Source organism: Hermetia illucens, chromosome 1, assembly GCF_905115235.1.
Source record: "Hermetia illucens chromosome 1, iHerIll2.2.curated.20191125, whole genome shotgun sequence".
NCBI classification, from domain to species: Eukaryota; Metazoa; Arthropoda; class Insecta; order Diptera; family Stratiomyidae; genus Hermetia; species Hermetia illucens.
In genome coordinates, this window is record NC_051849.1 from 27,084,899 (window position 1) to 27,098,405 (window position 13,507).

The following is a 13,507-nucleotide window of genomic DNA, read 5'->3' on the forward strand; positions in this document are numbered from 1 at the left end:
GACTGACTAGGCTGACTCTGACCAATGTGCGAGGCCAGATAAAAGCAGCAGGATCACTCTCAAGACCATTCGACATCAACAACGGTCTACGACAAGGAGATGCGCTATCATGCGTCCTCTTTAACCTGGCCCTCGAGAAGGTGATCCGTGATGCTGAGGTGAATGCAAGAGGTACGATCCTCTTCAAGTCCACCCAACTACTGGCCTATGCTGACGATATCGACATCATGGGAAGAACCACCCGAGACGTTCAAACTGCCTTCATCCAGATCGAGCAGGCGGCGCGAGATCTTGGGCTGCACATCAATGAAGGCAAGACAAAATACATGGTGGCAACGTCAGCACCGAAGACGAATCAACCAACAACATCAAACCGCACTGGTCAAACACAAGCACGAACAAGAATAAGGATAGGGGAATACAACTTTGAGACCGTTGACAATTTCTCCTATCTAGGGTCGAAAATCACAACCGATAACAACTACGATGATGAAATCCGCTCACGGTTGTTGTCAGCCAACAGAGCCTATTTCAGCTTACAAAGACTGTTCCGCTCGAAACGTCTCACCATAGGGTCAAAGCTCTTACTGTACAAGACTATGATCTTGCCAGTCCTCATGTAGTCCTCGGAAACTTGGGTTCTTAGCAAGAAAAATTGCGAACTCTTGGCCGCGTTCGAGAGAAGAATCCTCCGAAGAATTTTTGGCCCCCTACATGAGGATGGACGATTCCGTAGCCTACACAATGACGAAATCTATGAGCGATACCATGACCGTCCGGTTGTGGATAAAATCCGGCTCAATAGGTTACGGTGGGCGGGTCACTTAATCCGTATGGATGAAGATGATTCCACCCGGAAAGTCTATAAGGGCAATATCTATGGTAGGAAAAGAAGACGAGGCAGACCCTGCCTAAGATGGAGCGATGGCGTGGGCCAGGACGCCAGACAGCTTTTAGGGATATCGAATTGGTGGACCTCGGCGCAAAACCGGGATGTCTGGAGTTCCTTATTAAGGCAGGCCTAGACCGGATACCGGTTGTTGCGCCGTTGATGATGATGATGATTGTGCATAATGTTTCATACCTGTGTGCCCTGTGGGACACCCGGGAAGACAACGTGCTTCTTGGATTCGACTAAATAGCTACCGACAATAGTGCCATGTAGCGGGGATTACTAACCATCGCCAAGGATTTTCGTATTAGATTCAAATTAGCCAAATTAAATGTATTTCTCACGTCCAGGGTCACCACCACGAAATATTTGCTGCTTAAAACATTCTACTAGTCTACTTAAGGCTTGCTTTTTTACCCCGGATCGATCCTACCTTCGCCGTTCGTCTCGCTCAGTGGCAAGCTGGTCGAAGTTGGCCACTAATCCGTCACTAGGAGGAGTCTTCTACTGAGGAGTGTGCATCTCCTAGGCATGGGCGTGACATGCTTTTACAACACATTGCGTCACATGGAGAGTTCCTTCTGTGATATTTTCGTGGAGGAGATGAATGTCAAGTATATCCTCAAACTCAGACTTGGTGGAGGTAGAAATTGTATGGATTCGTAAGTGGCTTACGCATGCAAATCCCGTGGAACATTTGGAGTTTATTTAAATTAACTTCATTTTCTTATTACATTTATCGCTAATTCCGGGTCAAATATACACTCGAGCTCTCTGTTGCACTTTCTCCCAACACCTTCTGCATCATTTGGACTGATCAATGTCACTAGTGCATGACTTCGCGAAATGTCCCAGCTTAAGGCATTTGGAACACCTCTACAGACCACCCATCCAATTTGGACTTTTCCGGCCTCCAGCAAGTTTTGCCCTGGTACACTGAAAATCATAGTCGTCTAAAACTCACAAATGGTTGCTTTCTAAGTTCCTTTGTCCTATGGATGTCACGTCATTGAAATTCTTACACTGAATACAGATCGCAAGTTTTTGTTCGGGTACGCGTAACTAGAACACCAAATTGAACACGTTTGCCTCCGCTTGTAACTTTTCAACATAAGGATGAGATGCCTAGTGGAAAAAACCGCTCTTCCTTTTTGGCAATTTAGCTCATTTAAAGAAATGCCTTATTTCGGGGTTCGATTGCTCTTTCCTTTAGTGTTTATTTCCTTCTTCCTCAAATGGTAAATTTGATCGCTTTTTATCTTCGAATTCTTCTGTCATTTCCGCCCAGCGCCCAGGTCAAAATCAGCTTTTATCACTTTCAGAATCTCTCCCTACTACTGATTGCCTTCTATTTGGCCCTAAATCTATAACACTGCAGTTATATCTCACTTGGGTCAAGTGTGACGTTGTTGAGACAGAAGATTTCAGCTTCTCCTTAGAATCTGTTTCTTCCTCTGACCATCCATTAGAGATTATCGTAAGAGCGTTCACCATGGTTTTTATGGATTGGTGCATGCGGTGTTTTCCTTGATAAACTCTCCTTTTGCTTCAAGTTCCAATTCCTACGGACTAGAACTCTGTTCTTTATGAGCGCTTCATCTATGGGATTTACTGAACCTCCATGTCCTTAATTGTTTACCGCCAGAGACGTTGGCGAAGTTTTCAGACTTGATGAACTTCTCCTGAAAGGCTCCTTCTCTTGGGTTTGAAGTACCTCCTGTTGTATTTTGTCATCCACACTTTTCCCAGAAAAACCTACTCCTTTGATAAACATTTTTGTTGGGGACATTAAAGCTATGAACCTCTTTCATACCTGAAGCGACGTAAGCAATTCCGATCTCTTTATTCTCTGCAATTTTGCCTAGAATACCTGTGAAATCTCAGCGGACCTCGATTTCCTCAGGAGTCGCCCGAACTGGTGTGCCTCTTCTTCGAATTTTTCAATATAGTTGGTTGACCCCCGCTACGTCCATTTTGACGACGGTGGTTTCCAGACTGGAAACCGACTTGAAGTTCCTGGGGGTTTAATGTGATTCCCATGGTGTCCTTGGAACACAAATTGGTTTGGTGATAACAATTAGAGCCCCGTCGTGACTTGCTGACTAGCACCACGTTCCTACACCGTAATTAAGGAATATGGCCTCCGAGTTGTAAATGCCCACTTCGCGCAATAAGACCGCAAGGAGCTCCTACCGCAATTTGGGTGTAACTACTACCACTATAAACCTACAAAAATGGGCCAACCGCATACAATCGGGCCAAAACACGTCCTCCAAGAATGCTCTATCCCGGTTCCAAATAGTGGGGCTTCGTGGCAAAAACAACTTCAGATGAGTCCCTTACAGGCTGGGGTATAGGTCTGGTCGACCCCCTAAAGTACATGGGGGTGGCACTCCCCAACCGATTGACGGCTGAAAACCGGCAGTTCACCCTTCGTCTCCCTTCCAGAGACCTTACTGTTGTACCGGGGCACTGTGCCAGCTACTTGCGACGGTATGATCGATGGCCACTGCTTCCTGACTGGAGTTTAGTTTTCATATGTCCAATAATTTGTGCGGATACATGCTGGGCTTTGGGATCTTTTCACCTCATTGCTGTTGACCGTTCTGCAATTAAACTCAAACTTCCTTATTATCTTAGGGAGCACACAAAAACTGATAAAAATTCTGAAATTGATTTTAAAAATCCTAATAAAGAACATTTAATTCCATTTCACACCATGTGCCGCTTTGTTCCCAAGGCCATAATTATATTTCATTAAGGATCGTTCACTAAACGTATCAAAAACTAAATTTACCACCTCCAAATCTTGGCATCACGTTTAAATCACACCGCATTTCCACATACACATAGTATGCTTTGTGTCTGCAGAATGTAAACCTCTAAACTCGTTCCTTAATAAGATTATATGGTTGGAATTAAATCTAAGATCAAACGATACATTTAACTACAAGGACTTTTATTAAAACTAATTCGCATTTCTTGGTTCAAGTGGAAAGCACAAGAAGCAAAACAGACATAGACAAAGGTGATCTCTAATTCAGCCCAGATTTGCAACTATTACAAATGGAGAGAGCGAAACTGAACCCCATTCAAGTCCTCATCCTCATTCGAGCATCCCATCTACCTCTCGGTGGATATACGATGATAATAATCGCATCTGAACTGAGAATCCTATCCAACTACAGACAACAATCCGAATGTCATATATTTGGCAGAGATATGTGTATTCAGTGGAATTTGCTTTATGAGGTTTAGTGGAAGTAAGGTGGGAGACGTCTTCTAAAACTACAGAATTTCTTGGGAGCTTGGAAGCGACGGTGTCGTGCCATAGCAAAAGGGAGAATTTTCTTATTCTTAATCGGATCAGGATAAGCATAAGAGTAACATTTTCAGGTGTATTTCTGCATGATGTAAGAATTTGCATTGAGAAAGGAATTTCAAAGGATTATTATTACTTCATTCGATGCCTTTCGAATGTGCTCGTAGAAGCTCATATATTTAGGGATGTTTTCAACTCCCTGCGTATTATGATGTGTTTGCTTGAGATTCTGGCGGAGTGGCTCTCGTAATTGCACCTACTGAAACTTACCCTTCTGTCACTATATACAAGGGAAATATCCTTATAATTTTTTCCAATCTTTTACAGGTCACGTTATCACAAATCTGCCGTAGCACATATCAAAACACATTTCCCTTCTCTGGTGAAATTTCTGATGAAATGCGACGGAAATTCGATCAGTGGTGGAGTAATCAAGCTATCACCGCAGTCATCACTAACACCAAAGATGCTACCGTTCATCACCCCACAACCAGGAAGTGAAATGGACTTCACCGCAGCCTGCAGCGGTTGCTGCAGGTCATCCACTTCATCCTAGCAGAGAATCTCTCCTGGAAAATCATCACGCACCACATCCAAACATGATGGTCCACCCCGCGCTCCAAACCATTCACTCACAATATCCAAGCCAAAAAACTCGGATGCGAACTAGCTTCGATCCAGAAATGGAATTACCCAAACTACAACGCTGGTTCCAGGAGAACCCTCATCCATCACGACAGCAAATCCAATCATATGTGATTCAACTGAATTCTCTCGAGTCGAGGAGAGGGCGTAAGCCCTTAGACGTGAATAATGTTGTGTATTGGTTCAAAAACGCACGAGCGGCTCAAAAGAGAGCAGAGATGCGCGGGCAAGGAATAGGCAATGGGTTTCTAAACCACCAAGCGTCCGGGGGTATGATAATGCCCCATACAGATTATAAGAACAGTCCAGTTTCAGAGGACATCGATAATCTCTCCCAACATTCCGATGATATCGATGACGACACGAGTCGTCCTTCGTCGCCTCAGTTACCTTTATCCTTGACTACACACGAACGCAACCGGAATTCAACCGAGAACGCTATGAAAGACGACAACACAAACGGTCCTGGAATGGAGAAAAATAACAATAACAATGAATCAATGCAGAACGGACGCGATTCAACCGGGGAAATTGTCGATACGAGTCAAATAAGCAACCATGGAGGCAGCATGCAAAATCTGGAGCAACGATCTAGTTCGCCAAAAAACTCACCGAAATCTGAGGACCTGGACATGGATGATAATGATATTAGTCAAATGGATGACTTTCGCACTCCATCACCAGATCCTAGACGGGACTTGTCCTTTCCAATAGTTCCAAATTCAATGTTCTCCCACTCAATTATGTATATGAGTCATTATATGCCTGGAATGGGACCAGGTGGGCCACATCCTCATCATCAACCACCAAATATGAATCCAGCTGTAATGGGTAGCGGCGGTTTAAACTTGTCGAGCTTGTCCAGTGAAGAGCGTCGAAAACGGAATAGGACCTTTATTGATCCTGTAACAGAAGTACCAAAGTTGGAGCAGTGGTTCGCTATGAATACACATCCGTCCCATAATCTGATTTTGAAGTACACAGAGGATTTAAATCGTATGCCATATCGGTAAGTTACATTTTTGGATTCTTAGCTTATTTTTTACGTAAAATGCCTGATACACTAACGACCAGGACATCATCTGGCCAGTATGTCGGACTCCTTTGATAAGGGTGCTAACTAAGACCCTGGAACTGCTTTTGCATTGCTTCGAAGCGCTCTCAATTTTTCGGGTCGACCACGACCACGCCTTTTTCTTCTAGTCTAACCCACATCTGAGCCTATGCTTAAAATCAGGGTTATTCCCTCGACTGCAATTTTCATGTTCTAAGCGCTTCGGGCTTATTTGATTCGATTTTATTTGCGTAATCCGTCCTCAATAAAATACACACATGACATCATGTTCCAGTGCTCTTCGGTTTGGGCCATCTTTTCAACAATGCTGCTAATATTGATCAAAAGGTTACAAAAAAATTTAGCCTGTTTTATTGCCGCATATTCCATTCGGCATGACCTTCTCCTCAGCATTAGACCTCAAAAGATTTGGGCCCAGGATTTTCTCGGGGCTCGGAATGGAAATTTCACTGAAAAAAGTGATAATAATGCCCCCACTCTGGTCCTCGTTTTTTTGGTATAATTTCGACTCCTGGACCGAATTTTGACGTCACTGCCCTGCTTAGCAAAACCTGTTTTGGTTATCACCTAGCGTTTTCCGAATTGCATGCAAATATTACGAAGGCGGTATTGTCGGCACACCTCACTAGGCGAGTATTATCCGACATTTCTATGCGTAGAATTTCGTTATAACCAGGACCATAGAGAGTAAACTCAGGCCTTGGAGACAGTTGCACAGAAAACTGGCCCCTATTATCACTTTTTTTTCATAGAATTTTATGTTCCACGCTCCTTTTCATCCCCCTGGCCGTACCATATATTCCAGGGTTTGAATGATCAGTTTGCCTAGAAATGGCCAGTAGGCTGCAACGGACGGTATTTGTTATACCGTCACTTGTCTCAACTATAAGCGCATGATCTTTCAGATGACTCTGTAATATCTTAGCGTGCTTTAGCGGCTCTAAAATGTTAGTTAATCTTAGGCTATTGGATGTGTTGCGGATGTCTAATGCTGCAAGTAGAAGTACTCCTGTCGAAAACTAATTACCGCGTTAAGCCTGCTCTAAGTTGAGGTTCTTCTACGCTGGTTACCACTACTTTTCTCGCAGGGTCGACTTGACAAGTCTGAAACCATGCTATTGTTCCAGAGGTTTGAATAGCTTCTAAGCAGATTGAGAATGGCTAGGTCGGATCCCACTTGCCTTTACAAAACAAGGTCAACTCTCACTTCTTCCATGTCTTTTGAAAAACTCCTTTGAATAAGCAAGCTTTATGTAGGTATAACCAGACCTATTTGCGGACATTTTCTTGCTAGTATCTTTATAATTTCTATACTTTAACCAGGCAGGCCTGGGAACTTTCATACTTCCCAGGATTTTCAATGCAGCAACCATTTCCTCTGCAAATATGAAAGGCACATTAGGTGTCGTTTTGGGTTCTTTTTTAGCAGATCGAGCGTTTTCACTATCACTATTGTATCCTAATTCCCAATAATCGCTGTTGAGGTCGTTGAATTTTTTTTTTCCGAATTTTATCCTAGTAGTTAGCAAGTATCCTAGAGTTAGCATTTACTTCAACTGAACTATAGTTTTCATCCAGCTAAGTAGAGTCCACCTTTCAATTTTGAAAAACCCTTTTTTAAGTGCTGAACCTTTGTATTCCTGGATTGCGGTAATTGTATAGGACCTACTCTAAACGACCAGTTTCTCATTGGTTTGCCATAAGTCACTCCATCGGAAATTGATGGATCAGAAACTCACTTGTTTATCCCAAACAAGGCGACAAGAAATAGGTTTTGTCACACGAATTTAAATAGCCGAACTGTTCGGAAGGCATGTTCCGACTAACAACAAAATGACAACTGCACTAATGTCAGCCATCATGTTAAATTTAAATATTCATCATCTATCAATCTCTGCCATGAATGATCAGTTTGCCATCATTTTAGAATTCAGACTGACACCGCGCTGATGAAAAACTGACCGTGTAGGACACGTCTAAAGGTTGTAGTAGCTATTAGCCCGGTCTGACTATCATATCCAAAACACGAATTCCTATTGAGTTCGTCAATTGAATGCCCTTTTTAACGGCCTTAGAGTTCAACCCTCCTTCACACACTTTCTCCGCTCTCCGTCTTCTCTCCTCATTCCTCCTCCCCCTTCCTTTTTCCTATCTTCTACCTCCTTTTCCTCTTCCATCCATTTTCCTCCTTCCTTTTCCCCTTTTCTGACGACACATCTTCATCCAATCTTTCCTCCTTATTTGCCTCTTTCTCCTTAGTTTTCCCTCTTTCCTTCCTACTCCTTCCTCTTCCGTGTTTTTTTCTTTTCCTCCCTTCTTTTTCTTCTCTTCCATTTCCTCTTCCTCTCTGTGCTTCCCTTTAGTTCTTCTCTCTTTTTCTCCCTGCTCCCCGATCCTTGCCTTCGATGATATCAACTTTTCGTCAAAATTTTCCTCTTCCTTCTCATTTTCACTTCCCCTTTTTCTTTCCTCTTTCCTCTTTCTTCTCGTCTTTCTCTTGCCTATCTTACTTCCTTTCTCCTCCGTCTGCTCTCCTCTTTCCTCCCTCTCCGATCCTCCGATACTGCTTCCCTTCGATGAGATCAAATTTTCGTTTGGTCCCTCTTTCTTTCGCTTTTCTTCTTTCATCTCTCATATTTTCCTTCTTCCTCCACTGCCCTCCCCTCTCTTCCATCCTCTGCTGTTTAATCTTTCATCAGAGAAAATTTTCTCCTTTCTCATTTCCTCTCCTCTTTTCCCCTTTCCTTTCTCCTCATTCTCTCCCTTACCACCTTCCTAGCCTTCTCTCGCATCTTCTGCTTTGCCTTCGATGAGATCAAATATTCGTTCAAACTTTCCTCCTTCCTTATTTGTCCGATGCTTTGCCTTCCTTATCTATCATCCTCTGCTGCCTACTTTCGATCGGATCAAGTTTTCTTCTTTTCCCTTTTGTCTTTCCTCTTCCCTTTTCCCTAGTCTCTTTCCCCTCTTTTCTTCGTCCTTCTCTCTGTCTTCTCTCTCCACCCATTACTCTCTCCACCCTCCTCTCCTCTCTGTTGCTTTGCCTTCATTGAGATCAAGTTTTTGTTCAAACTCATCAATGATATCCCTAAGGGTGAGATAGGTGCTGATTAGCGTCAAATCGTTGATTTTGACGTAGGCGAATTTTAATCACATTTTGTCCTGGATTCCTCAAATCAAGTTCCTCCACTATTTTCGTCGTACTTTTCTTCCTATTAGCTTGGAAAACTTTCATTAACTTTACTTACGGTTTTACTCAGGTCCAGAATCCTCTCATAAACAGAATTCTGGTGAAAAAAAAATAAATTTTATTTTTTAATGCCGAATAGTGAGTTTTTTAGTCCTCATTATATAGCGATATTTTGAGGACCAGTTGTCCTCTTCCTCAGTGAGTTAAAAAAATAGAGAAGAATTTTGATGTTTCACTGATTACTCCGACGTTTTTCTTTACCGCAGTGGTAATATACCTTACTTTTACCTGGCTTTTGAAGTTCATTCCTGACCTGATCGAAACGTCAATGGGATTTCTTCGTTCTCCAGACAGAGGCGTATTCTGCTTCAATAACATTCTAGTTCCTTGCTGGCTCGAGTCACAGATATCCATACCTGTTGTCTGTCATTTGATGCTCTAACTTTAGCTTTTCTCACTTCCTATTGATCAGCGAAACAGTCAAGGTCTCATCTGTCAACTCTGGCCTTTTTATTACTTCGGCACTTGTAGGTAAGGTACCAGTCCTTGTTTCCCTGATAACTTCATCTGACTGAATTTCACTTTTGAAATTTGTTAATTCTTTGTCGTAAGTATGCCGCTCAATTGGTTGAATAAACGGTGCTTCTTTCTTGTCACGCATTTTGCTATCTCTCCCTTTTAGGAAGATTTTCTACTCTGCCTTCTTCTCTTGTTGTTTATTTCTTTAGTCACCCCCTGTGTCTAGCGGTTTTCCTTTCCTCGAGACTGTCTGCCACTTTCCAGATTCTTGATTCTTCCTTCTTCCCAGCGGCAGGATTCTCGGAGCTGATCATTTCGACCGCCCATTAGGCGCTTCCTGGAGTTCTCATCCCATTAATTTGCATCATTTCCTTCTCCACTTTCTCCCATGATTTCTATCAATGAATAAGGTCAAAAATCCGTTCATTCTCGGACATACCATCTTGCGAATGCACACCTATCCTCCTCCGTTTCATCGTCGTGGAGTCCATCTGCATTTGCCCAGCCCACCTTTTCAACCGGCGATTTTATTCCCCACTCTCGTTGCTTTACTTCAGGCTCTTCTCGTTTTCCTTTTGTTGACAGCTTGGCATCATTGTATTAGGATTGTCTACCTAGTTTTTCCCGGTCTCTGATCGGCAAATTCCACTGGAGATCACATTATCTGTGCGCTTTTGTTGAACAATTTGACGCTATCTTCTGCTATTCTAAACTTACTCATATTTTGCAGTCCCAACTTCAAATCGTTATCTGCTACACGAATGGTCAATCACCTTTAATGTCTTTCATGGTACCAGTGAAGTCAATCCGAGGGCTATCTCTAGCCTATATGAGCGCTAGAGTTCAGAGCCAGATAAATTTAACCCGGAGTTATCTTAACGAAATCTGAACCACCAATTTAACGACTATAAAGAGAACGCACCTTAAGACGTAGAAATTTTCACGGAGCTGAGACCTTTATGACATTTATTTACTCCTTTTTTTCCAAGTGAAAGCCCTTTCAACGTAATTTAAATCCCACAGCCCCTTCGGCATACCATAATGCCACTCACTACTAATATAAATGTGCAGTTATCGTTTACCCTTAAATGGGTCATACCGCCTTTACCACGCCTATCCATCATTGTTGACGGTTTGGCTGAAATTTATTTCAGCTGCCTCCAGAACTATTCGAGAGCCGACACTCTAGTCGGCCATCCGTAGCATAGCCAGCGATTGCATTGTCGTGATTTGTTAACATGTTAACTATCTACTGCAGTGGCAGTAGATAGGCTGAAAGTGTTCAGCCAGGTTTCTGGGCCAGAGTACCCCGATGAGACGACACAGAGAAGTAGGGTTGGAGCGTTCGAAAACAGTGACCCCAAGAAACCGTCCCAAGCCCGCTTGAGAAAGATGGACTGACGATGCACTAAAACTTAAATGGACCTATAACATCCAGGCATCTAAGGGAGTTCATGCCAAGTATTTCTGGCTTGTCAAAAAACGCTAGTATAAAAAAGAGAGAAGTTTATCAGCTAACTTTATATATGTCTTGGGTAAAGAGGGACTTATCGATCATCACCTGTGGTTATTGTATGCCTATTAAGGTGAGAGAATATCAAAAGCAATCTGTTGGAAATCGTAGTCTGTGTTGGGCAATTTTCGTGCCTTTCTTCCATATATCTTTGCTAGTACGACGTAGTTCTTCCGAACGCACTGCTGGACTACTTATGGTCGTGATGCCGTTTACTCCAATGCTGTTCCCTTAAGGAAGCTGGGGGCGTTTTGAGCGACACCTGCTCGCTTAAGAGATTAACTTCTTAGGGCTTTTGCTAGGTTCTAGCCCTCATACCATATCCTTGATTTACTGGCCCCCACTTTACTTCTCTAAGGACTTTCTACCTCCCTACGTTCCCGATAAGTTTGAGAGATCCTCAAAGTAGGAGGTGAATTTTCTTCACTTAGCTCGAATTAAAATGAATTTTACCCTACTTAATTGACTTATAATACACAAATAAATAACTAAATCTATCTTTTTTCTCTTACAGCCAAAAATTCCCCCGTTTGGAAAGCAAAAACGTCCAATTTTGGTTTAAGAATCGCCGCGCGAAATGTAAACGTTTGAAGATGTCCCTCTACGACAATCCACAAATGTCAGGACTAAGTGCGTTTGGCCACGCGGATCGTGAATGAGACTCCTTGTCTATAAGCAAAATGATGCCCTTCCAAAGACTCCAAGTTCACACTGGCGACAATTCCTTTCTGCAACTTTTAAATGAATATAGAAAATGATAGTAGACTTAAATCTAATAATCTTAGTCGTAAGCTATTTAGATGTGGAAAGTGAATTAATTCATTTTCTGAGAAATAATGAAAGCCGAGCGCAGTATTTTTATGAAGTTAGTCCTAATTCTGTTCTTTATAGTCATATCAAAATTGTAATGCTACCAGTTTTCCGCGGGGAATTGGGAATCAGTCCTTTAAGAAAATTATCAAAAAAGAAAGACTTCCAAGGCCAGATGTATTATACGAGACTAAGTTTAAGTAGTTTTAGGACATTTAGTGTGTAAGAAGCACTTTAAACATTGTCTTGTACAACTCTTTCGTTGAGCTTTATTTTTCCGAGCCCCCTTAAGCACTCACTTCCTCATCTCTTCCATGACCGTTCTCTGTTTTTCCTTCTATCACTGAAAACTGTCTTCGGATCTCTAGAACCAAAGATATTCATTGTGTTTATAAATATAAGAATTTAGTTTTATTTACGAGTCCTTGTCCTTATTAAATCTAATTCACCCAGCATTTAACGTAGATTTTAGTAATTAAAATTTAGAAATCGCGTCTAGTAATTTGTATCGTTTCGCACTGTGGACATTTAGGAGTATCTAAACTGTCCGGAACTTGTATACTCGCGTTGGAAATACTAAAAGTAAAATTAGGCGAAAATGTAGAAATTTGAACTGCGTGCTGTGTACGATGTACTTTATTAGACGCCCTTCGATTGTATACTTAGGAAAAATCAATAAATAAAATTTACTATTCACTCTGTCCAGTCGCGGACGGATTAGGCGATAAAACATTCAAAATTCAAATAATAAATAAAATATTTGTAGAAAATGTTCCCCCAAATGAACTACTAGATTTAATACAAACGAATCTGAGCAATAATTTAACGGAAATTTGAAAATTTCACAAATCTGTAAATAGTTAAAGATAATATGAATGTGAAAAGTTAGCGATTAGAATTGGATCCTTTTAGTCTCCTCTCTTATTATTAGACGCCTTTGTTTTTATACGACGGACAAAAGTGGCTCCATTTTATTGGAGCAGAATTTGTTGATCACTTTTTTAGTCTTATGTAGGTACATTGGTATTTAATACCACTCACACATTGAACTATGTAATATTTATATTATTATGATGAAGATGAAAACTATTGATGATGATGCTATTGATAAACAATAATAAATTATTCACTGTGAAATCTGGATCGTTCTTTTTTCTTAATCCTCAATGTTTCCATTATAATAAGAGATTTTACGGATATTCCCTTGTGGCGCAGCAGGGTTAACAGCATTCGAAATTTATTTCGAATTCGACTGTCAGATGCCACCACCGGTGTTCTCCGTGGCGTAGTAGGCTTGGAAATGAAATGTGAAAAATAATTGAAGTTTAAAAAGTTGAGTTGACAATGAATTTTGAGTCAAGCTAAACGAATTATTGAAAAGTTGTAAAATTTTGACTTTGAAAGAGTCTTTGAGAGTCTTGCTAATTATTCCTTTACATCAATAAAATTATTTAAGCTGTGATTTCTAACTTTATTTTAAAATGTCAACGCTCCGAATCGAAAGCAGTTGCTAGCGATATTCATATCCAATATCTGGAAGA

The 13,507-nt window shown here is 41.5% G+C and overlaps 1 protein-coding gene across 1 annotated transcript in view; it reads left to right on the plus strand.

Moving 5' to 3' along the window:
- The window catches only part of LOC119646293 (DNA-binding protein SATB2), a 231,681-nt gene extending 218,585 nt beyond the window's left edge, over positions 1-13,096 (plus strand). Inside the window, 4 exon segments of the mRNA XM_038046708.1 lie at positions 4,542-4,649; positions 4,651-4,725; positions 4,727-5,868; positions 11,671-13,096. Coding sequence (XP_037902636.1) covers positions 4,542-4,649; positions 4,651-4,725; positions 4,727-5,868; positions 11,671-11,815 — 1,470 coding nt within the window. The 3' untranslated portion in view covers positions 11,816-13,096.
- The last annotated feature ends 411 nt before the right edge of the window (positions 13,097-13,507 follow it).